This window comes from Aotus nancymaae, unplaced genomic scaffold (genome assembly GCF_030222135.1).
Source record: "Aotus nancymaae isolate 86718 unplaced genomic scaffold, 86718_ANA_hifiasm-v0.15.2.pri h1tg000006l, whole genome shotgun sequence".
NCBI lineage: Eukaryota > Metazoa > Chordata > Mammalia > Primates > Aotidae > Aotus > Aotus nancymaae.
In genome coordinates, this window is record NW_026988417.1 from 76209661 (window position 1) to 76235435 (window position 25775).

At 45.2% G+C, this 25775-nt stretch overlaps 1 protein-coding gene and 1 long non-coding RNA gene across 3 annotated transcripts in view; one reads left to right on the forward strand and one right to left on the reverse strand.

Moving 5' to 3' along the window:
• The window catches only part of LOC135271467 (uncharacterized), a 30649-nt gene extending 21541 nt beyond the window's left edge, over positions 1-9108 (forward strand). The window contains exon 3 of the long non-coding RNA XR_010339625.1: positions 8935-9108. This is a non-coding gene — a long non-coding RNA (uncharacterized LOC135271467). The remainder of the gene's footprint in view (positions 1-8934) is intronic.
• HPSE (heparanase) overlaps positions 1-24951 on the reverse strand; it is a 56058-nt gene extending 31107 nt beyond the window's left edge. For both annotated transcript variants that reach the window (XM_064368727.1, XM_012447062.2), the window contains exons 1-3: positions 24725-24951; positions 4451-4596; positions 492-617 (exon numbers count right to left, since the gene is read on the reverse strand). In XM_064368727.1, the coding sequence (XP_064224797.1) occupies positions 492-617; positions 4451-4596; positions 24725-24951 (499 nt within the window). The remainder of the gene's footprint in view (positions 1-491; positions 618-4450; positions 4597-24724) is intronic.
• Positions 24952-25775: the final 824 nt, after the last annotated feature.

Consider the following 25775-nt stretch of genomic DNA (forward strand, 5'->3'; position numbering starts at 1 on the left):
GCTGAGCTAGCCCTGTGTCTGCAAAGCCTCAGAAGAAACAAAAAGAATGCTGCTTGGTGGCCAAGACCATCTGGAGTGACTCAGGGTCCCCCTGCCTAATGCTCTAAACCAATGCATCCTGGGAGTTATTTCTGGGAGGGGGATGGACAGCAAGGTATGAATGATGTCTGCATTTTACCCTTTACATATCTGTATTTTAATTTTACTTAAGGAATATATTCATATTTTCCCAGACTCCCTAGTTTTTTAGAGCAGTGAAGATCATTGTTAGATCATGAATGATTGATTTATCTTTCACTCTGTGGCTATTAGGCAATGTCAGATGAAGAAAAAACAAACAAATTTTGAGTTCAGGATTTCCCATTTGGGAAATGCTTCAGTATTTTTAGCTTTATACAAGTTCTGTAGGACTTGATAGATTGGTGCCCGAGTCCAGCCTATCCAAATATCTCTGGGGCTGGAATACCTCTAGGGTGCCTTTCATTTCTTACTTGAGTAGGTGCTGTTCTTGAACTTTTTCTGATAGTGTTCTCTGAGCAGCAGTTGCTCCTGGTAGGGCCATTCCAACTGCAACTTCTCCTCCACAGCAGGAGGGATGGATCCAGATTTGCAAATATCTGCAAGTGGAAGAGATCATTTAAGAGGATCTGTTTTCACAGTAAGCAGGTTGAAATTCCATATATTTATTTAGTTAGCTATTTATGTGACTAAAGCAGGATAATTAAGTTCTGGTTATGAGGTAGGAGAGCAGAGAAAACATACATTCCGTAACACGTGTCAAATTTGCTGGCTCATCAATCACCACAAAGAAAACAAACAAGGGCAGGTTTCCTAAGAAATATTGAACATACGCTGAACACGGATACGCTGGACATAGCTCCAAGTTATTTAACAATTTAGAGGACTCCTCAGAAGCTTGAAATTACTGGTCAGGCGTAGTGGCTCATGCCTGTAATCCTAGCACTTTGGGAGGCTGAGACGGGTGAATCACTTGAGGTCAGGAGTTTGAGACCAGCCTGGTCAAATGGTGAAACCCTGTCTCTACTAAAAATACAAAAAAATTAGCTGGCCATGGTGGCAGGCACCTGTAATCCCATCTACTTGGGAGGCTGAGGCAGGAGAATCACTTCCTCACTCCCAGAGGTTGTAGTGAGCCAAGATCGCACCATTGCACTCCAGCCTGGGTGACACTAGGCAACAAAATGAGACTCCGTCTCAAAAAAAAAAAAAAAAAAAGCTTGAAATAACCAGAGAACCCTAGTGAAGAAAACAGTACAGTTCTCTTAAGGTTCACTTTCAAAATCCACAGCAATTGGTTTTACATGGACTGTATCTGCAGTGTGGTGATTTCCTCTTGCCATCATGGGAGGTAGGATGGGTGGGAATCATTGACTTTTTCTGCCCTTGAACTTGGTATCATCAAAGCTCTTGGACCACAACTTGTGCACTGAAAAAATCCACCCCGGCCAGGCACAGTGGCTCATGCCTGTAATTCTAGCATTTTGGGCGGCCGAGGTGGATGGATAGCTTGAGCTCTGGAGTTTGAGACCAGCCTGGACAACATAGTAAAACCCCGTTTCTACTAAAAATATAAAAAATTAGCTGGGTGTGGTGGCGTGTGCCTGTGGTCCCAGCTACTCAGGAGACTGAGGTGGGAGGATGACTTGAGCCTGGGAGGCAGAGGCTGCAGTGAGCTGAGATCCCCCCATTGTACTCCAGCCTGGGAGACAGAGCCAGATCCTGTCTCAAAAAAAAAAAAAAAAAAAAAAAGAAAAGAAAAAAGAAAAATCCACCCCATCCTGTCAGGCAGACCATTTCTTTATCACAAGACAGTAGGGTCGCTTGGTGCTGGCTGCCAGGGCTGGCTGACTGGTTGACAACTTCCCTTCTGGAAAGCTGCACACTGACTCGCTGGCAGCTGGTGCCTCATCTGTCCCTGGGCTCACAGAGGATGTTTCAGAGGAACTTGGATAACTCCAGTTCCCCTCACTCACCGTCCTCCTAGACACAGGATGAAGAAAACTGATGAGCAAAGGACAGTTTCCTGTCTGAACTTATGAGATCTTTTGGACACACATGACTGGTGGGAAAGGGCCAAGTCTAAACAGAAACTAGGTCAAGTGTGGTGGCTATACCTGTAATCCCAACATTTTGGGAGGCCAAGACAGGAGGATCACTTGAGTGCAGGAGTTTAAGACCAGCCTGGACAACGTAGAAAGACTGTCTCTACAAAAAATTTAAAAAATAGCTGGGTGTGGTGGCATGCACCTGTGGTCCCAGCTATTCAGGAGGCAGAGGTGGGAAGATTGCTTGAGCCCAAGAGGTTGAGGCTGCAGTGAGCTATGATTGTGCCACTGCACTCCAGCCTGGGCAACAGAGTAGGACTCTGTCTAAAAAAAACCCCCCAAAACACAAAACAAACTTATAAACAATTCCAACCTGGTATTCAAAGAGAACCCAACTGTCTTTTTTCTGTTTTCTCTAATTACTATTCCATCAATTTAGCCCTAATTACTGATGAACTGTTCTAAATACTTCCTAACTGAAGGAAATAAACAGAAGGAAAAGATATAATATATGAAATAATCAAATATTCCATATAATGAGTATATACATTATATACACGTTATTATAATTCAATGGTATATACAATATTTTCCGTACTTTTTTTCTTTTTAAATTATTAAAAGGGGGGCAGGAGAAAAAAAGGTTAAAGAAAAAGAAAAAATTATTAAAAACATATAGATAGGGTCTCTCTATGTTGCCCAGGCTGGTCTCAAACTCCTGGGCTCAAGTGATCCTCCTGCCTTAGGCTCTCAAAGTGTTGAAATTACAGGTGTGAGCCACTGCACCCAGCCTAGTAATTAAGATAATGATTTAACTTCCGTTGGATGTCTGATAGCACTTCTGAAAGACAGGACACATTTTCGTGGCTCCCTAGGGCGGGTTTCTCAGGTGAAGGCCACAGACTTTCAATATCAGAATCGCCTGACAAGCTTGCTAAAATCAGAATCTAACTTTGGAGCTTATACACCTCCAGGGCCATTTTATACACGTTTTATAAAATAAAACATGCATAGCCGGGCGCAGTGGCGTGTGCCTGTAATCCCAGCTACTTGGGAGGCTGAGGCGGGAGGACTGCTTGAGCCCAGGAGTTCTGGGCTGTAGTGCACTATGCCGATTGGGTGTCCACACTAAGTTTGGCATCAATATGGTGACCTCCCGGGAGCAGGGGACCACCAGGTTGCCTAAGGAGGGGTGAACTGGCCCAGGTCGGAAATGGAGTAGGTCAAAACTCCCGTGCTGATCAGTAGTGGGATCCCGCCTGTGAATAGCCACTGCACTCCAGCCTGGGCAACATAGCGAGACCCTGTCTCTTAAAAATAAATAAATAAATAAAATAAAATGTGTATAAAATGGCCCTGGAGGTGTATAAGCTCCAACATTAGAGTCTGTTTGAGACCAGCCTGGGCAATGTGGAGAGACCCTATCTATATTTTTTAATAATTTTTTTTTCTTTTTCCTCGCCCACTTTTTTAATAATTTAAAAAGAAAAAAAGTACTGAAAATATTGTGTATACCACTGAATTATAATAACGTGTATATAATGTATTCTATATACATCCTCTGGACTTGGGAGACTCGGCATGAGTGTTCTGCCTGGGAGCACTTGCTCAGGGACTCCTAATATTTAAATTCACCCAGGTGATCATGGATCTCTTTCACTCACATTCTATTTTTAGAATCTATATCCTTCAATCTATCATCGTGTCTTCAGCTAGAAATACTGTCTTTAGTTTGATGCAATTCTACCTACTTGCTCCCTCCAAGCAGCTCTGTCCTTCAGCTAACAATCACTGTTCTATTAATATTTGCAGTACAATGAGCTTTCAGTTATATTCAGGACATCTTTTTTTTGTGAAGTCTCACACTGAACATGACAAACATCATGATAAGGAAACCTGCCCACTGCCTCCTCCTTTTTTTTCTTTTTTCTTTTTCTTTTGAAACAGAGTCTTGCTCTGTTGCCCAGGCTGGAGTGCAGTAGTGCCAACTCGGCTAACTGCAACCTCTGCCTCCCAGATTCAAGCGATTCTCCTGCCTCAGCCTCCTGAGTAGCTGGGATTACAGGCATGAGCCACCATGCCCAGCTAATTTTGTATTTTTAGTAGAGATGGGGGTTTCTCCATGTTGGTCAGGCTGGTCTCGAACTCATGACCTCACGTGATCCACCTGCCTTGGCCTCCCAAAGTTCTGGGATTACAGGCATGAGCCACCACATCCAGCCCTGCCTCCTCCTTTTGTTCAGGTTTCTCCTTAGGCCAGATGAGGGGAGAGGAAGTTAATCTCTTATGAATTGTTAGGTGTGAGCAATAACATTTTTCTCTAAGCATTCTCATGACAAACTCATGTTAATTAAAATATAGAGTTAATCTTTAACAATTTTCACCCTGGTTAACTTGAGATTGCCAGTAACTTCTTTCTTCAAAGGTTGATTCCTTCTTGGGATCGAAAATTAGAAAGTCTGTCTTGGTGCCACCAAACCTCAGGTACGCAGGAGACAGGCCTCTGGCCAAGGTACGAAGCTTTGGAGAACTGTTAGGAAGACAAGCAAGAAAGTATAATTTTTCCAAGAAGATCTAGTCAAACATTCTTACTTCCTTCTTTCCTGGTAGACCTATTTCTTAACATTTTCCTATGCAGGACTTAGAGGAAAAATCATATTGTTTTGTTTTTGTGATAGAATCTTGCTCTGTTGCCCAGGTTGGAGTGCAGTGGCATGATCTCAGCTCATTGCAAGCTCTGCTTGCCGGGTTCAAGCAATTCTTGTGTCTCCACATTCCATGTAGCTGGGATTACAGGCAATATTGTTTAATTTTTATTTTTTTTCTTATTGGACATGATAGAAAGGGAATCATTGTTTCAAAGAGGAAGCATCTCAATCTGAATCTAATTGAAGGACTGATCTAAGCACCTGAGGAAAACTTGCAGCTTTAATTCTGGCAAGAGAGTGTGTGTGTGTGTGTGTGTGTGTGTGTGTGTGTGTGTGTGTGTGTGTGGTCTGTGTAGGGATGGGGTCTTGCTATGTTGCCCAGGCTAGTCTCGAACTCCTGGCTTCAAGTGATGCTCCTGCCACAGCCTCCCAAAATGCTGAGATTACAGGCATGAGCCACTGCACCCAGCCAGGAGCTTATATTTTAACTTGACAAGTAGGATAGTGTTCAACACTTAAAGAAAAAACCTCATAGCCTTTTATGATTGATGGGGAAAAAGAAATAAGAGAATGGAAACTAAGGGAAAGAGAGCTCTATGTCTGTCTGAAAAAAACAAACTGTCTGAACTATGGGACAGTAAAAAGATCAGTGGTCACCAGGGTTGGGGGTGGAGATGCAGAGAGGGAGGGATGAATAGGTGGAGAACAGGGGATTTGCAGGGCACTGAAAATACTCTGTATGACACTATAATGTGGATATATGCCATTATACATTTGCCCAAACCCATAGAATGTACACAAACAGTGAATTCTCCTGTGAACTATGGACTTTGGGTGACAATGATGTGTCAGTGTAGGTTCATCCACTAGAACAAACACCTCTCTGGGGGAGATGTTGATAATGGGGGGGCTATGCTGAGGAAGGAGACCCTTAATCTTCTTAAGCTTTGAGGACTCCTTCCCCCTAGACTTCTACATTGCATTTCAATAGAAGTAAAGGCTGGCAGACTGGGTGCCACCCTTAATCACACTCCTGTAGATCGCAGGCATGGTATGGAGGAATCTTTCTGGAAGGCATTGTTTTTGCTAAACATGATCAAACCCCCACCTAATCACATACCCCACGCCTACTTCATGGATCAAGATCCTTTACATGTAATTTCTAGAATCGTAAGCCTTTAAAAGGGCAAGGATTTACTTTGTCAAGGAGCTTGGTTATTAAGGTATTTTCACCTGCCGCAGCTCCTGGCCGAATAAATCACCACTTCCTTCCCCGTTTGGTGTTCAAGAGGTTTGTTTGCGGCCACCCCTGCTTCATTTTGGTTCCCTGACTGGGAAATGAGTTTTGGTTGGCGGACGGCTGGGACAGCCTCCCAGGAGGTTTTGCCTTGCCCTGTGGAGCACCCCTGTGGGGACTCCAGCCCATTTGGGCGACATAGGCATTGGCCCCAGTGGAATGCCTCGCCAGAGCAAAAGCAGGGTAGGCCCCCACAGTGTGGATCCACCCAGTGGCTGAACACTGAGAAGGAATGGGTGCCTGAAGTGTCTGGATGACAAAAACACGGTAGGACCGGTCCTGGGAAACTCGCCCACCTCCTTTAAGTGGAAACATGGCCTAATCACCCATGTGTGCCAGATTTGGCACTCTTGAACTTGGCGCTCTCTCTCTCTCTCTGTAACTAACCTTGGAAGTCTTGCTTTTGGTTTCAATTTGGGTGAAGGGAGGTGTATGACTGTGTGAATGATTGGAGGGGTCCAATTGGACTCACCGGCCATGAAATGTGGGAGCGGCAGGTCCGTTAGAGAGGGCTGCAAGCTCCTGTGGGGCTGGCTGGGATCAGGGGAGATTCGCATACGGCTAGAAGGAGGTGCCCTCGCAATCTAGGTATTGCAGGGGGATTAATGAACTCTCCAATGCTAAGTGGCATCTGAAAGCACTCCCGAGAGGGAGACGGTCCTACTGGCTTGAATCGAATATAAAAGAGAGTGTATTGCACCATGCAGGGTGGGAAAAACTGGGTGAGGTGCATGACTGTGTGAGTGATTGGAGGGGTCCAGTTGGACTCACCAGCCATGAAATGTGGGCATGGCAGGTCCATTAGAGAGGTCTGTAAGCTCAGAGTGTATTGTGGGTCCAGCTGGGATTAGGGGCAATCCACATATGGCTAGAAGGAGGTGCCCTCACAGTCTAGGTATTGCAGGGGGATTAACGAACTCTCCAATGCCAAGCAGCGTCGCAAGCACTCCCAAGAGGGAGATGGTCCTACCGGCCAGAAGGGAAACTGAAAAAGTGTGTCACGCAGTACAGGGAGGGAAAAACTGAGGGTAGAGTAAAACTCTACTGCCTGTGAGTACTGTTTTCTGTGCAAAACATGGGTCACACTCATAGCAAGCCTACTCCTCTGGGGCTATGCTGAAAATTTTCAAGAAGGGATTTAGTGGGGATTATGGAGTGATTATGACACCAGGAAAGCTTAGGACCTTATGTGAGGTAGACTGGCCAGCATTTGGTTGGGGTGGATTGGCCCTCAGAGGGAAGCCTAGACAGGCCTCTTGTCTCCAAAGTATGGCATAAGGTTACATGCAAGCTAGGACACCCTGATCAATTTCCATACATAGACTTGTGGCTACAGCTAGTTCTAAACCCTCCACAGTGGCTGAGAGAACAGTCAGCAACTGTACCGATGGCAAAGGCGCAGGCAGCTGGGGAAAAACTCTGCTCCACCCGCCGAGGGACACAGGCTTCTAAGGTCCTGACAGATCCAATGGCAGAAGGGCTTTTGCTGATGATACTCCCTCCCTGACACTTGTCAGGAGGAAGGAGTCCTTGCCCCTGGGCCTGAAGCCTCAGCATCCCCGCCAGAATTGCACACCTCCAAACCACCCAGAAAAGAAAGAATGCAGAGGGACTCCTCCCATAGCCACTCGCCTCCCAGGAGGGACTCCCCCTCTAGCAGCCCGTCTGCAACCCAAGGCAGGGGTGCAGATGCCTTTAAGAGTGCAAAGGTATACAGGAGTGGATGGTGGAAAGACATGTTTTCACGTACCTGCGGTTCACCTCGCTGATCTTATCAACTGGAAAAATGACACCCCTTCTTATACCGAGAAGCCCCAAGCTCTCATTGACCTACTGCAAACTATTGTCTAGACACATAACCCCACTTGGGCTGACTGCCACCAGCTGCTTATGTATCTTTTAAACACTGGTGAAAGGCGGAGAGTACTTCAAGCTGCTTCCAAATGTTTGGAGGAGCATGTTCCAGTAGATTACCAGAACCCCCAAGAGTATGTCAGGGCCCAGCTGCCAGGGACTGACCCCTAGTGGGATCCAAACACCCCAAAGGGCATGCAAAGGCTAACCTGGTACAGACAGGCCTTACTGGAAGGATTGAAAAAGGGAGCCCAGAAAGGTACAAATATCGAAAAAGTCTCTGAGGTCATTCAAGGGAAAGAGGAAAGCCCGGCACAGTTTTATGAAAGACTGCGTGAAGCCTATTGCACTCCTTTCGATCCTGAGAGGCCTGAAAACCAACGCATGGTAAATATGGCATTAGTCAGTCAGTGTGCAGAAGACATTAGGAGAAAGTTACAGAAGCAGCAGGATTTGCGAGTATAAATACTTCACAGTTATTGGCAATAGTTAACCAGGTGTTTGTAAAGAGAGATGCAGTAAGCTGTAGAGAAAACGAGCGTCAAGCTTGACAAAGCGCTGACTTGATAGCTACCACTATTAGAGGAGCACCCCCAGAAGGACAGGGAATGGGGGCTCCTGGAAGCCTACCCAGTCTAGTTGCTGCACCTGCAGCATAACCATTGTGCTTACTGTAGGGAAGTGGGACACTGGAAGGACAAGTGCCCCCAGCTGACAGGAAAACAGGGAGACCTTAAGCATGAGGCTTCAGATACAAGTGAAGGAGCTCTGTTCAGTCTAATGGAAGGGCCACTGGACTGAAGGGGACTGGGCTCAATTGCCCCCAAAGAGCCCATGGTCAGGATGACAGTGGGGGGCAAGGACACTGACTTCCTCGTTGACACAGGTGCTGAATGTTTGGTGGTAACCACCCCTGTATCCCTCCTATCAAAGGAAACAACCGATATTGTTGGAGATACTGGGGTGTCAGAGAAACAGTCTTTTTGTTGGTCTCAGACTTGTGAGGTAGAGGGTCATGAGGTAATTCACCAGTTCTTATACATGTCTGATTGCCCTTTGCCCCTGCTAGGAAGGGATCTGCTCAGAAAGCTACGGGCAACCATCACCTTCACCGAGAGTGGCATTTTACAGCTAGCACTGCCTAAAACTGGAGTCATAATGGCCCTCAGCATTCCTCGTGAAGAAGGGTGGAGGCTCTTCTTAACTGAACCAGACCAGGAGATAGAACCTGCAGTAAGTAGCAAGACGATGGCCTAAGATCTGGGCAGAGGACAATCCGCCAGGACTGGAAATCAACCACACCCCTGTGCTCACTGAGGTCAAGCCCAGGGCTCAGCCGGGTAGATAAAAGCAGTACCCAGTTCCCTGTGAGGCCCTAGAAGGCATTCAGGTCCACCTAAAGTGCTTAAAGGACTATGGAATTACAGTTCCTTGCCAGTCTCCATGGAACACCCCACCCTTGCCTGTTCCTAAACCAGGGATCAAAGACTACAGGCCAGTGCAGGACTTGCATTTGGTTAATCAGGCTACAGTGACTTTGCACCCAACTGTACCCAACCCGTACACGCTGTTGGGATTATTGCCAGAAGAGGATAGTTGGTTCACCTGCTTGGACCTAAAGAATGCTTTCTTTAGTATTAGACTGGCCTCGGAGAGTCAGAAACTATTTGCTTTTCAATGGGAAAATCCAGAAACAGGTGTAACCACCCAGTACACCTGGACCTGGCTACCCCTGGGGTTCAAGAACTCTCCCACCATCTTTGGGGAGGCACCAGCCCATGACCTCCAGAAATCTCCTGCTATGGACTTAGGCTGTGTGTTGCTCCAATATGCTGATGACCTTTTATTGGAACTCCCCACAGCAGTCGGGTGCACTAAAGGAACAGATGCCTTGCTTCGGCACCTGGAGGACTATGGGTATAAAGTGTCTAAAAAGAAAGCCCAAATTTGCTGACAGCAAGTGCAGTATCTGGGGTTCACCATCTGGCAGGGAGAGTGCAGCCTAGAAGCAGAGAGAAAACAAGTCATTTGCAATTTGCCAGGACCCGAGACTAGAAGGCAGGTGAGAGAGTTCCTGGGAGCCACCGTTTCTGTAGATTGTGGATTCTAAACTTTGCAGTACTGGCCAAACCCCTATATGAAGTTACTAAGTGGGGAGACAAGGAACCCTTTGAATGGGGATCCCAGCAGCAGCAGGCCTTTCAGAAACTGAAAGAGAAACTTTTGTCAGCCCAGCTTTGGGGTTACCCGATTTAACAAAGCTCTTCACTTTGTATGGGTCAGAAAGAGAAAAAATAGCAGTTGGAGTTCTAACACAAACAGTGGGACCTCGGCCCAGGTCTGTAGCTTATCTGTCCAAGCAGCTGGACAGAGTTTTGAAGGGATGGCCCTCATGTTTAAGGGCCCTGGCAGCAACTGCTCTGCTAGCACAAGAGGCTGGTAATCTAACTCTGGGGCAGAGCTTAAATATCAAAGCACCCCACGCAGTAGTGACTCTAATGAATACCAAAGGGCATCACTGGTTGACAAATGCTAGGTTAACCAAATACCAGAGCCTGCTATGTAAAAATCCCCACATCACTATTGAGGTCTGCAACACTTTAAACCCCGCCACTTTGCTCCCAGTGTCAGAAGGCCCGGTTGAACACAATGTGTTGAAGTATTGGACTCAGTTTATTCTAGCAGGCCCGATCTTCGGGATCAACCATGGACGGTAGTAGACTGGGAGTTGTATGTGGATGGAAGCAGTTTTGTTAATCCACGAGGAGAAAGGTGTGCAGGCTGTGCAGTAGTAACTCTGGACACTGTAATCGAGGCCAAGCCACTGCCTCGGGGTACTTAGGCTCAGAAGGCTGAACTTACTGCTCTGACCTGAGCCCTAGAACTGAGTGAAGATAAGGCTGTGAACATTTGTACTGATTCCCGGTATGCCTTTCTAACCCTTCAAGTACATGGGGCACTGTACAATGAAAAAGACTGTTAAATTCGGGGGAAAAGAAATAAAGTACCAACATGAAATCTTGCAGTTGTTAGAAGCAGTTTGGAAACCCTGGAGGGTGGCAGTTGTGCACTGCCAAGGACATCAGCTGGCCCACACCTCTGTAGCCCTGGGAAATTCCTGAGCTGATTCAGCAGCACATAAGGTGGCATCTACTCCCTACCGAGCTGCAGTTAGAGCCCCTCTAATTCCCCAGATACCTAACTTGGTGCCCACTTATTCCAAGGGAAAAAAACTTTCTCCAAGCAGAGTGGGGGCAAATAATTAAAGAGGGATGGATCCAGCTATCAGATGGAAGAGTAGTGGTGCTGCAGCTATTAGGGGCTGCGGTCGTACAGGCTGTACAAAAAACCACTTATTTAGGCCAAGAGTCACTTAAGAAGTTGTTAGGCTGGTATTTTTACATCTCACACTTATCGGCCCTGACTAAAACTGTGGCACAGCGACACATTATGTGTCGATAGCACAACGCGAGGCAAGGTCCAATTATTCCCCCTGGCCTTCAAGCTTATGGAGCAGCTCCATTTGAAGATCTCCAGGTAGATTTCACTGAGATGCCCAAGTGTAGAGGACATAAGTATTTGTCGGTCCTGGTGTGCACATACTCTGGGTGGGTAGAGGTCTTCCTGACTAGGACTGAAAAGGCCCATGAAGTAATCTGTGTACTTCTTTGAGATCTCATCCCTAGGTTTGGACTGCCATTGCACATCAGCTCAGACAACAGACCAGCATTTGTGGCTGATTTGGTCTGGAAAACTGCAATTGCATTGGGTATCACTTGGAAGCTGCATGCTGCCTACTGACCACAGAGTTCCGGAAAGATGGACTGGATGGACTGGGCTATTAAGAATAGCTTAGGGAAAATGTGTCAGGAAACAGGATTAAAGTGGGTGCAGACACTTCCCTTAGTGTTATTCAAAATTAGATGTACTCCCTCTAAGAAAACAGACAACAACTGCAGAATCACCTTGAGAAGGACAACAGGCCTTGCTCCAGCCCCATCCTGGAAGATGGCTGGTCCACACATGGCTGAAGCATGAAGAAACTCATCATGGGACTTATTCTTCTTAGAATTTGGACTTACACAGTAGGGACATTAACTGATTTTGGGGAATGCTCTCAGTGTGTGCACCAGGTTACTGAGGTAGGATGGAAAGTTACTGCCATTTTTTTGTTCTACAGTTAATATGAATGTGCAGGGACACAGAAGGGAACCTGTTTATATAATGGTAGTCAGTATAAGGTGTGTAGCCCAGGGGATGGACAATCTGATGTCTGCTACGATCCATCAGAACCCTCTATGCATACAACTTTTGAAGTTAAACTCATAACAGAGCAATGGAACAGCCCTACTAAGTTAATAGCTAAAATAGAGGATTAGGAAAATGAGAATGAGAGTAAGGACTCTCACTAATGCTGTAGGTGAGATTCTCAAAGGGGAGAGTGAGGAAGGAGACCCTTAATCCTCTTAAGCGTCTACGAGCCCTTCCCCCTAGAATTCTACATTGCATTTCAGTAGGAGAGGTAAAGGCTGGCATACTGGGCACCACCCTTAATCACATTCCTGTAGATCACAGGCATGGTATGGAGGAATCTGTCTGGAAGGCATTGTTTTTGCTTAAACATGATCAAACCCCCACCGAGTCACGTAGTCCCGCCTACTTCATGGATTAAGACCCTTGCACATGTAATTTCTAGAATTGTAAGCCTTTAAAAGGGCAAGAAATTTCTTTGTCGAGGAGCTTGGTTGTTAAGGTATTTTCACCTGTTGCAGGTATTTGCACCTGGGCAGCTCCCAGCTGAATAAATCACCACTTCCTTCCCTGTTTGGTGTTTGAGAGAGGCTGCTCCTGCTTCAGTGCATGTGTGTGGGCAGGGGGTCTATGGGAAATCTCTGTCCTTCCATTCAATTTTGCTGTGAACCTAAAACTTCTCTAAAAGATAAAGTCTATTTAAAACACATACACACACACACACACACAGACACACAAAATTTGGTGAATGACCTTTTAAAAAGTCTTCAAACACCTGTGTTTCCAGAGAAGTTTATAAATGACTTAGGATCTCTTCTCCTCTCCTTAACTCCTGCCTCCCTTCACCATTACCTACCAAGGAAAATCACTCTTTTGTATTTAAGTCAAATGACTTAGAATTATATAGGATTCTAATTCCCATCATTGACACCTCTAATTTGAACAATTCTAACTGCATATTCTGTGAAGCCAAAAATGCTCTGAATGACTGCCTGTTATATGCATAGAATGGTACCAAATGCTATAGAATGGAATTAGAATGATCTATAATCCCCTCCCTCAAAAAGATGAAGATGTTCATAAATATTTATGTGAGCAAAACTAAGACAACAAAAGACCTGGATAAGAGACACACGTGTCATACGTTTCTAAAGTATCAAACATGCAATGCTGGCCACACTGCTTCCTGGAATGCTCTGAAAACATATTCAACCAATGCTATGTAACTCTTGGAATGGCCTAAATAGTTTGTCTACATGTAGGTTTATTTCAAATTGGGAAATTATTGCTGGAGCACTAATTGCCAATACTTTTTTGTTTGTTTGAGACAGGGTTTCATTCCCATTGCCCAGGCTGGAGTACGATGGCATGATCTCAGCCCATTGCAACCTCTACCTCCTGGGCTCAAGTGATTCACCCACCTCACCCTCCCAAAGTGTTGGGATTGCAGGCGTGAGCCACCATGCCCAGCCAAATTGCCAGCACTTCTTAATACCCTAGGAATGAAAGATCTGATCTAAGATTTAAAATTTTAAGATGTGCTCATGCTTAATTATATATGTATAATGCTATGTAAAATTTTCAAAGTATTTCTTTATGTTTAGGAAATAAATTAAAAGAGAAATTGAATAAAAGATAAGTCTCCTATATTAAAACTTCAGTGAGTCCTCCTCACCACATTTTCATTTGTAACTTGGGAGCCCCCTAAAAGTATGGTGGGCTCTGGCACTAGGAACCTCAGAATAAAGTGAGATTTTAAAATGTTATGAACCCAGAATTTACCCTGACTGAAATACCTGACAGCCCTAAAGAGCTGTAGGAAGGATGACATCTGCCATGGGATCCTCAAAACCACTGCTAAGTAAATGGAAATGCTGATGTAAACTAAGTAAGGAAGAAGCAGCTATTTTCAGTTTGGTAGAAATGCAAATAAAAATAAATTGTAGGGAGGGGAAAACACAGGATGAACTATTGTTTAATGGGTGCAGAGTTTCAGTTTGGGAAGAAGAAAGAGTTCTGAGACAGATAGATAGTGGTGATATTTGCACAACAATGTGAGTGTGCTGAGTGCACCGAACTGCACACCTTAAAATGGTTAAAATGGCAAGTTTTATGTTTTGCATATTATGCCACAATAAAATAAATAAATAGTACTTATAGTGTAATTTTAACAATAAACAAATGTGTATTTTTATATAGGAGAGAAATATGCCAGGATGATAGCAATGGTCATTATGTGGTGAGATAGATGGTAGACTTTTTCATTACTTTCCTGTATTTTACAAGTGTTCCCTAACAAGCATGTGATATTTTAAATTATACAAGTTGGTGTGCATGTGTGTGTGTGTTTGAGACAGGGTCTTATTCTATTGCCTCAGGCTGGAGTGCAGTGGCATGATCTTGGCTCATTGCAACCTCCATCTTCCAGGTTCAAGTAATTCTTTTGCCTCAGCCTCCCTAGTAGCTGGGACTACAGGCACCCACCATCATGCCCAGCTAATTTTTGTATTTTTAGTAGAGATGGGGTTTCACCATGTTGGCCAGGCTGGTCTTGAACTCCTGACCTCAAGAGATCCTCTCGCCTCAGCCTCCCAAAGTGCTGGGATTACAGGCGTGAGCCACCATGCCTGGCCTATATGTCTGTTTTAATAGGTGAAAAAAGCAAGATTTACTTAAGGAGATAACGCCATCTGTTAATTTATTCAACAAATATTTGTTGCAGGTTGAACCTGCCAGGCATTATGCTAATTGCTGGAGATGAACAGTAACCAGTCAGAGATAGCATCTGTTCTCATACAGTTTATAGTTTAGTGATAGATACAAACAAGTAAATAGGCAATTCTTAACGCTATGGAAACATTCAGAGGGGCTCCGAATCCAGACTTTGGGCTGAGGGTAGAGGGGTGGTTAGAGAAGGTTTTTCAGGGGAAATGGCTTCACTGCTAGACATAAAAATGGAATAAACCTTATCTAGATGAAAGAGAGTGGGGTAGGATTGAAGAAAGCATTCCAGGTGAAGGGAAAAGTCTGTGCAAAGACCAGAGATAGAAGAGAAGCTGGTATCACTGAAGAGCAGAGGGTGTGGCTGGTGCCTAGAGATGGGGGACAGAGTGAGACGTGGATCACCACCTGCGGAGGTCTGTCCTGCAGACCCTGACTCGATGACGGATGAATGAATGCACTCTCACACCATTAGTGATTCAAGTGGGCTAGGGATGGTCGTTGACTACTTTCAGAGGATGACTGCTGCCAATCAACCAAGACCACCCTGTCACATCCTAACATTTATTTAGTAAAGATTTCATAACAGAGGTTCTAAGTCAACACACTTGTGGATAATTAAAAGAGTGGTTTTATGAATGATAAAAGCTTTAGGTTCCAGAGCCCAGAGTAAACACTGTTAATGGATAATTCCCTTTTGATCTCCCAGTGAGAGGGCCATCCAGCACAAAGTTTACACGAGCAAACAAAGTAGAGACAAAGGGATGTGGGGTAAACAGACTTAACAGGGAAAGCCTCTTATCAACTGTCTTTTCCTTAATCTAATGTATATGAGCCGGCTGCCTTCGGCCTGTCCCAATTAAACCTTTTGGCCTTCTAAAAGGTTGAGACTACAATCTATAACTTTCCCTAATATTTTGCCAGCACCCCGAATGAATCTCAACAGTGGAAAGGTTGGGAAAGAACAGAATGGAGAGGCAAATAGGGCCACATCATGGAGGGCCAACTTCACATGAGGGCCAACTTCATATGAGGGCCAACTTCATATGAGGGCCAGCAGGGAGCCATGGAAGGATCTAAAGCAGTTGGAGTGACCTCACCAGATTTATTTTAGAAAGGAATTACAGGCTGCATTACAAATAACTGAAGAGAAGGAACAAGACTCTGGTCATGTTAATGTAGACAAAACATAATAGACTGAGGTAAGGTAACAGCCCAGAGATGGAAAGAGATGGATAATTCAAGACACATTTAGAGGTAGAAATAGTAGATTTGGATTTACATATATATATGTGTGTATGCGTGTGTGTATATATTTCTATATATATATATAAATGAGAAGGGTTTCCACGTTGTTGGTCAGGCTGGTCTTGAACTCCTGGCCTCAAATGATCCACCTGCCTTGGCCTCCCGAAATGCTGGGATTATAGGCGTGAGCTATTGCACCTAGCCTAAATTTGGTTGTTAACTGGATGTTGAGGAGGAGTCAAGGATTGCTCCTAGGAAGCACCTTGGAAAATGGTAATATCATTTGCTGGATGAGGAATAAGTAATAGATTGAAGATGGGGAGGAACAGGGAAAAGAAGGGGCGCTCAGTTTTGTAGAATTTGAGATACCAATGGAACACCAAAAAACGTATTTCTATCCATTGGGCACTTGGCCGTGTATCTCTGGAACTCAGGAGACACATCTAGGCTAGGGATATAGACTGGCAAGTCCTCAGTGGAAATGTCAGGGACTGGTAACCCCTAGCTCACAGGTCCCAAGGCATGGCCCTAAAACCAAGATGAGGAACTTCCTCAGAGAGAATCACTCCAGGCTCGTTCTGTACCACTTTCTTCAGCTGGGCACTGATTCTGGTCCTTGGCATTTTGATTGGGTTTGATGTTAAAGGCAGCTCATTTGGGTTCCTCTAGCTGTATTTGTAAGCAGTTGCGCTGGGAAGTGGGAGGAAATGAGTACCTGGAAAAGGGGCTGTGGCATCACATGACAGGCATCTGTGCATGACTTGGGTCACAGCCTGGTCCCTAGAGATACAAACTGTACCATCTTGGGTCATTCTCCATCACACTGCCCTGCCTTTGTTTTCTTCATAGCATTCATTGGTCTCTGAAATCAGCTTCCTAGTTCCTTTCCTTGGCTTACTCTCTACTGAAGCCCCCATCTCTGCTGCAAGCTGCCCAAGAGCAGGGACCTGACTGACTTATCAGAATCTACTCAACACCTAGATAAGTACTCGGCACACCGCTGGTGTTTAACAAATATTTAAGTGAATGAATGAGCAAGGCCCGCCTGATGTAAGGGGAAGTGGGGGCCAGACAAGGACTGTTTCCTGAACAAAATGAAAACCCAGTGCTGCTTGGGTTTACCACTTGGACACTGCTCAAAGTTTTGGTATTAAGGACCTTTTTGTTTGTCTCTTTTGCAATGAAATATTTTCTTGTTTTGAGAAAATAATACTGATCACCTCTGACAAAAACTAGATTTAGTATGGCTGCAAAACATGCCATAAAACTAAAACTGATCAAACGTGCAGTATTTTAATCACATACAAGAAAAATAAAGGAAAAATAATCCCACCACCACAGTGACATAGAAATAACGGACAAATGCATGAAAGAAGCTGCAGCTATTCTATGTCTAGAGCAGTTTGTTAAGGGAAAAAAAAAAGGGCCTATAGGTGTTTTTATTTTACCTTTTGTACAAAAATAAGTTACTTCTCTCTGCCACAAAAGCAGAGGTGTGCTGGAGTGGGCTGTGCCACCTTGTCAGCCTGTGAAAGCCACATGCTAAATCTGGAGAAATTTTGTGAGCCAGTTGTTAAACTGTTGGCAGTTTGAAATTGACCACGGAGGAGTATTTACAGCACAGAAATCAGCAAAAACCATAAACCAGTCTCCCTTCTCCCAGAGGGCCAGTTGTTAAATAGTTTCCAGCATAGCACTGCATTAGCAGCAATTTAAGTAATTTCTGGAAGTGGATGAGACCGACCACCCAGGGAATACATGAAGTGAAAAGAAGGCCTAGGTTAGAAGTCTGAGGAACGTCACGTTTAAGCAAGCTAGAGAGAGATGGAGAGGAATTGTCAGAGAACCCACATAAAAAGTGACGGACCTAAAGAGGTAAGAAAGTGCTTCCGTTGTCAACCTTGCCAAATGTATCCAAGAGTCTATTAGTTTGTTAGCATTGCTGTAGCGGAGTACTGTAAATGAGTGGGTTTGAACAACAGAAATGTATTGTCTTACAGTTCTGAAAAGCCATCAAGTTGAAATCAAGGTATTGGCAGGGCCATACTCCCTCTGAAGACATGGGAGAGGATTTGCTCCAGGTCTTTCTCCTAACTTCTCATAGCTTTTTGACTCCAACTCCATAACTCTAGTCATCACATGGTATTCTCCCTATGTGCATGTCTGTCTCCAAATTTATCCTTGTTATAAGGACATCAGTCATATTAGATGACAAGCTCACCATATTCCAGTATGACCTGATCCTAACTAATGATATCTGCAATGACCCTATTCCCAAATACAGTCACATTCTGAGGTACTGGGGGTTAGGACTTCTAATATGGATTTTGGTGTGACCTCATTCAACCTATAACAAAGACCAAATAAGATAAAGTGTTTATTAGGTTTCCCAACAGAGGAAGGCCATTGATGATGTCAGAGAGATTGATTTTAGTGACACAATAATGGTGCCATCACGAGGGCGGAACATGAAAGAACAGGCTGCAGAGGGGACGGAAGAAATGGGTGGTTTCTGCAGAGGCACCTCTGTGAGGAAGTGATTGAGATGGAAAAGGTGAGGGGATGCTTATATGCTGAGCGGAAGAAGCTGGTAAACAGGGAGGAGCTGAAGATACAGGAGAGGAAAGAGGTGACTGATAGAGCCAAGTCCTTGGGGGCTGGGGAGGGGATGGGATTCAGAGCAGAACTGGAAGAAGCAGCCTGAGATCAGAGAAAGGAGGAAAGCTGGACATAGGCATGACATGTCTGCAGATTTGATGACAGGAGGAAAAGGAAAAGGAAGTAACAGCTCATTTTCTTTGGGAGGCAGAAGTACAGTCATGTGCTAAGAATGATAAGGTGAAGGTGGAGTCCGAGAGTTTTAAAAAGTAGAGAATGAGAAAGGCAGAGACATGGAAAGTTAAGGGAACACTAAGGGCCAGGGAAGTCTGGAAGCTAAAAAATGTATGGTGCAACATTAATCTATGTGGCTGGGAGACTGTCCACTCCCTCCTCCCACAAGAGCTCAAGAGCCCGGCTATACAGGGCAGCCACTGAGACTGGAACTGAGGCATAAAATTGACTTATTAATATGCACTAAAATTAACAAGTAATATATTTCCATTTCCAGGTGTTTGGGCCACCCTGTAGATTCCAAAGAGAGAAAATACAGTTGGACTAAGCCAGGTTTGGGATTTTAGCAGGAAGAACAATGGAACAGGGATTTGGGGTTATTATCACAAGAGTGGTTCACAAGATAGATTAAGAAGCTCAAATCAGATATGGAAGAAGTAGAGAGAGGAGGAAGCTGTTCAGTGGAGGTGTTTAAAAATTGTTATGATGGGAGCTATGGAGTAAGAGAGCTGTGGTCTGGCTCTCAGATAAAAAAGGTGCCCTGCTTTTTAGTATTTGCCAATTCCCATGGTAAATATTCTCACCATGGCTGATTTCCAGATACTCACAGGATGCCACTGAATGCAGAATTGAGAAGAAATGCCTACATTTCATGAGCTGGACAAGCTGGTTCTGTTACACCTTGAGTGTTACATTGAGTGTAACATTATCTGTTACAACATATAAAAATATGTGAGAGTGAAGAACCAAGACAGTTTATGTGGGTAACTTGAAGTCATCTAGGATGATGGTGAGACTTGGAGGTGGAGAGGAAACTGTGAGATCAGTGCCAGTCTTCAGTTAATAAGAGGGAGTAAGTAAGAGAGGGACAGGGTGCAGTGAGCAGGAGCACTGGATGAGAGGCCGATGTGGAGATGAGGAACCCCACACTGGAGTCATGGCATCATCTGTAATTCACATCAGGCTAGTCCAAATTGAGTGATTAGGCAAGCAAAGCTACCTACCTTCTTTCACTTCATCTCAAAACAAGCCAATGAAGCAAGTGGCATTATTATCATCATTTTAAACAAGGAACCTGAACAATAGGAGGTAATTTGCCCAAAGTAACAAGTCAAAAGGGATTTGAACTATAGCAGTATGGAGTTCAAATTAGTGGGCTATTGTCCAGAAGCCGGACTGGAGAACAGGAAAAGAACTGGACTATGGGAGAATGTGCAGCCACTACTCAAAAGAACTACAGGGAAGACAGTATCTTCAGAGAAGAGCCAAGTCATAGCTTGGACAAGGAGGTAGAGGAGATATTCTGTGAGAAGGCTAGAATAGGGTTACCCCACAAAAGACTCCAGGGCACAGTGGATAGAGTTAGTGGGTAAGGGAACAATAAGAGCTTATTAAGAGGTACAGCACTTTTCAGGGGTTAGGAGACATGAGGGGTGTGATTGTCCCCAGCTCGTTGTTTCCCTTTGGCCATGGATATTTCTGCCATCAGTAGGCACATGGCGGAGTGCGGGAGTGGGGGGTCTGTGCCTCTTTCCAACATTGGTCATCAAAGCGTGTGTTTAACATTGATAAGTAATTTTCCAAATGTGAAAAGCAACTCTGTCTATGAAGATGCAAGAATCTAATATTGAAAGTTATTATGGGTAAATATTTATCAAATCGGCAAAAACAGATAAACTTTGCTGAAGGAAAATAAGCAAATCACGATGAAAAGCAAGTGTAGTTGCAGTATCACTGAAATTGCTGTTTGTACCGCTTTTGCTCTGCAGTACTTAGGATTTCTACCACTGACTCAGCACTATACTTTTTGTTATGCTTGTATATGTGTCTTCACTGAAATGCAGATCTGTACTGTCCACTACTATAGCACTAGCTACATGTGTCTACTGAGTGCTTGAAATATAGTTAGTCTGAGACCAGGCACAGTGGCTCATGCCTGCAATCCCAACAATTTGGGAGGTCGAGGCGGGCAGATCACCTGAGGTCAGGAATTTGAGACCAGCCTGGCCAGCATGGTGAAACCCTAGCTCCACTAAAAATACACAATTAGCCAGGCATAGTGGCACACGTCTTTAGTCCCAGCTACTTGGGAGGCTGAGGCAAGAGAATAACTTGAACCCGGGAGATGGAGGTTGCAGTGAGCCGAGGTAACATCATTGCACTCTAGGCTGGGCAACAAGAGTGAAACTGTCTCGGAGAAAAAAAAAAAGGAGAAATATAGTCTGACAAGTACTGTAAGTAATACATGCCAGATTATATAGACTTGGTTCGAGAAAAGGAAATAATAAATATCTCATTAATATTTTATATTGATTACATGCTGAGAAAACATTTTGGATATATTGAACTAAATAAAATTATTAAAATTAATTTCAGTTGTTTCTTTTTACCTTTTTAATATGGCTACTAGAAAATTTAAAATTACATACAACCTTGCATATGAGACCCACATTCTACTTCCATTAGATGGTGTTGGTTTACGGCCAGGCTCTCTTTGGAATTCTGTACACAGTTGGGCTTCGGAAGTATTTTGATTGGTTTCTTGATTAAGTCCCTCTGGGAAGAGGAAAAATTGAAAGTTTTTTTTTTTTTTTCAAATTTTAGATTGCTCTACCACTAGTATTTAAGTTTTGTGTACTTTATCTTCTCTGGTTGCAAAGATGAAAAAAAAAGTATTTGCCATCGTGGAGACCAGAACCACGCCATATAATTAAGTTTGCTTAAGCCTCTTTGAAGTACCTTAAATGAAGGTTTGGACCCTGATACTGTTACTCTCACATCAATGCTTCTTTTCATTATATCAATCTTTCAATTCATTTCCAAACAGTCTTTTTCTACCATATCCTACTCTCTTTCCTGCAAAAAATAATAACTGCTGGGCCAGGCACAGTGGTTCACACCTGTAATCCCAGGACTTTGGGAGGCCACGGTGGGTGATCAGGAGTTCAAGACCAGCCTATCCAAGATGGTGAAACCCTGTCTCTACTAAAAACTACAAAAATTAGCCAGGCACAGTAGCAGGCTTCTGTAATCCCAGCTACTCTCAGAGGCTGAGGCAGGAGAATCGCTTGAACCCGGATGGCAGAGGTTGCATTGAGCTGAGATCTTGCCACTGCACTCCAGCCTGGGTGATAGAGTAAGACTCCATCTAATATATATATATATATACTGCTTTCCATTTTTATGGGTACTATTGTCTCATGTGATCAGAGTTTAGTTTCAAACTGTGGTCAAGTTACTTAATCTCCCTGAGCTTCGATTTCTTCATTTTTAAAATGGGGATGATAAAAGTAGTCACCTCATAGTGTTGTAGCCCAGGCTAGATGGATTAACACCTAGAAGGTGCTTAGAACAGGGCCAGGCAAATGACAAGAACTCAGAAAGTGTTCACTGTTTGTGTCCGCCTCTCTTTCCTTATTCCTTCAGCTTTTCGTCTGCTCAGCTCTTGCCATCCCACCCACACATCTTCACTTTTGAGGAACTATAATAAATAAACAACAGGCGTCCTATCCTCCTCTACTGTGGGCCCATAGAAAGCTTAGTGCTGTCTTCTGAGGTGGCTGGGCCACTTGGGCCCTGTGCCCTCCTGGGGAGATGAACCCTCAGACTCTAATTTTGAAGCTAGGTCTTAGATGAGGAGAAGGGGTTTCTGCCTTTTTTAGGTCTTAGCAGAGAACATTCTGGGTGTGCTTGTTGATGCTTCTGGGAAGCAGGTATGGCAGATGGCCTCTGCAGGGAAGGGGGCTGAAACAGACAGCAGCTAGCCTTGGAAAGAAGCACGTATGGACAGGAATAAACTGTTTTGTAAACCAGAAAAAAAGTTTTATCTATCACATGTTATGCTCTCTTGGTATTTCATTATACCCAAGTCTTTAACAGAAAGGTGCAAGGGGCAGGGGGAAGGGTGCTCTGGGAAACTAAAAGATGTATTTGAGAAGAACGAAGTTATCATCATCCTCACTAAATTGCAGATTGGAAGTTCTATATGTTAGGGGGGGTGTTAGTCAATTGCGGGGAGCTTGACTGATGGCTGATCAGGCCCAGACGCTGAAAGTCATACTCTATGTTTTTTCTTTTGGGGCTGCTACTCTAGAGGGGAACCCGCATCTGTTCTTTCTAGGGGACAGGTGGGGGAATATGCTGGCTGCAGCAGAAGAGACCTCGAGTCCTCACATTTCAGCAAATGGACATCAACTTCATCCTCATTTTTAGTAAACTCCCCCCTCAACCCCAGCAAGGGAATACTGGGGTCCTGAGATCTGCAGCTCTGTGGTTCAGCATTTCTCTGGAGTAATCTTCCTATTCCCAAACTAGTTGCTGCCTAGTATCAGCTTCCTGTCCTTAAGGGGAAGGGCAAAACGTGAGGGTTCCTTCTCACCAGAAAATTCTAGTGCCACAAGGGAAAGGAGAGGTTAACTATGACCCAAAGAAACAGAAGGCCGGTGAATGACTACCAAATGCTCACCATGTCCTAGGAAGAAACAATTCCTTTAAGCATCAAACACTTATTATGGGTCAAACACTGTGAAGCTCTTAACAAATCATCAAATCCTCAGGCCGTAATCCTTGAGGCAAGCTTGAGAAATTCCATTTTACAGCTGAAGAAATGGAGGGTTGGTGTGTCCAAGAGACATGGAAAAACCAAGTCACTCATCTTTGCCAGAGCTGAGAGTCAAGCCAGGATGGTCTGTCCATCTCTTAACCAGTACACTACCCATGAAATTGGCACTGGCAACTATAGTGTGGGTTCAGGGAGGACAGCAGCTAAGTATTTGACACATGGTGATCTTTCCCTCTATCTTGGCTGGTCAAGATGTGGCCATCACTGGAGGCTCCCAGGGCCTAGATAAAGGGACTAGGTAAGAAGCCTAGAAGGCCTGAGATTGTCCCTGTAGCTCCCCATCTTGGGGTCAGGCTGCATTCGTGGGGCAGGAGCTCTGAACTTGCATCAGAATCCTTCTTTCTCAAGTAAGAAAAAAAACTTAGAGCTGATAAGGCAGCACCACATTTTGCAGCCCCATTTTGGAGAGACATCTTTTTATTAGGACTTTGTAAGTCACTGCAGTAGTCCTCTCGGTCTCATTTATTATTGTTCTATGAAGCCCTTTTCATCTGCCTCCCCCCCAAAAAAAAGAAAAGAAAAGAAAAAGAAATCTTCCTAACAGAGTTTAAAAGATGGAAGCCTAGGCACACTCTTACTTGTCCTACGCTGCACAGCGATTCAAGCACTCTCAGGCCTCCACGTGCACCTGCCGGATTCCCCTCCTCATGGGAGGAATGTACTGGGGCAAGTAGGCAGTTTCTTTTTCAGATTTCCACTTATACTTGACCTTACGTGGTGCTTAATCAACACAGAATGAAAGAAATAAAAAGGCTCATTTAGAATGGGCGCTAAGCAATGTGTACACACAGACTTAGTGGAATAGTAGACACCGGAGACTCCAAAAGGTGGGAGGGTGGGAGAGGGATGAGGGATGAGAAATTACCTATTAGATACAGTATGCGATTCGGGCAACAGTTACACTAAGAGCCCAGATGTCACCACAATGCAATATACCCATGTGACAGAACTGCACTTGTAACCCCTAAATCTATTTTTTAAAAATGATACCCCAAAAAGGCGGCTTGGGGTCAGAGAGTAAGGGAGGGAAAGGGAGAATGAGAGGCGGGAAGTGGGGTGGGGCGAGGCAGGCGGAGAGGTTCCGGCGTGAAGTTGTTTCCGCGCAAAAGCAGGAGAGTGGCTGGCCGGGCAGACATAGGTGTCAGGAGGACCGGAGAGGGGACAGGACCAGGAGGCTGGCGCTTACCCCAGGAAGACGAGGAACCGTGGGTCCGTAGCCAGGTTGGCGTCGATGGTGATGGACAGGAACGAGGGGCTCACCAGGTGCAGCGGCTGCTGGGTGAAGAAGTCCAGGTCCACGGCGTCCTGTGCTTGCGCAGGTCCGGGCAGGGCGCCCTGGGAGAGGGGACCCAGCGGCCCCAGGAGCAGCAGCAGCAGCGGCGGCGGCAGCGCAGGCTTCGAGCACAGCAGCATCTTTGGCTCACCTGGCTGCTCCCCCCGCCAGGGGCCGCGCAGCGGAGAGTCGAGAGCTCGCGCACTTCCTCCTGCGGGGCCCCAGCGCCTTTTTCTCCTTTCCTCCGCCCCGTTCCGCCTCCTCACCCCTCCCACTGCGCCCTCCATCCCTCCCACTCCTCTTCTGCATCCCTCCCACTGCTTCCGATCCAACCCCGCCCCGCTTGCCCCGCTCACTCCCATTTCCTTGCTCGCTTTCCCCTCGGTGGCAGTCACGTCACTTACGAAATCACCCACACCCACTTGAAGGGTGCGGAGATGGCAGGGATCCAAGCTCCCGGGAGGCCTGGGAAGGAGCGCCCGGGGAGCAGCGCTGGGCACCCCGACCCCGGACCCAGCTTCCTAACGCACGTGTCCTGCGCGCGCTCGTGGGAACCCAGCGTTTCCCACTTCCAGGTCTCATTCTGGTGGCGCCGGGTCTCTTTCTGACCCTCGAGTAAAACCTCCAATGGAGCATTCATTCCTTCCCCTTCCATCTAGATTATGAACACTTGCTTGTCCCTTGAGCCAGCCAAAATCTGACTGTCCTCTTGCCAGGTAGTTTCTCAGGTCTTTTACTTTTGCCTGAAAAAATCTGACCTCGGCATACGCTAAACTGCAGCTACAAAGAAATCGACCGCCCAAAATTCTTTATCCACTTCTCATGAAGGCAATATTTAGCAATCTTAAAGTGTTAGTTGCTCCAATGTCTGGAACTCAGGACCTGAAGCCCGCATACAAAGTGTAAAGTACGGACTGCCCCTGAATGTGGAGCCTTTGCCAAATTTCCCCTCTGCGCATTTATC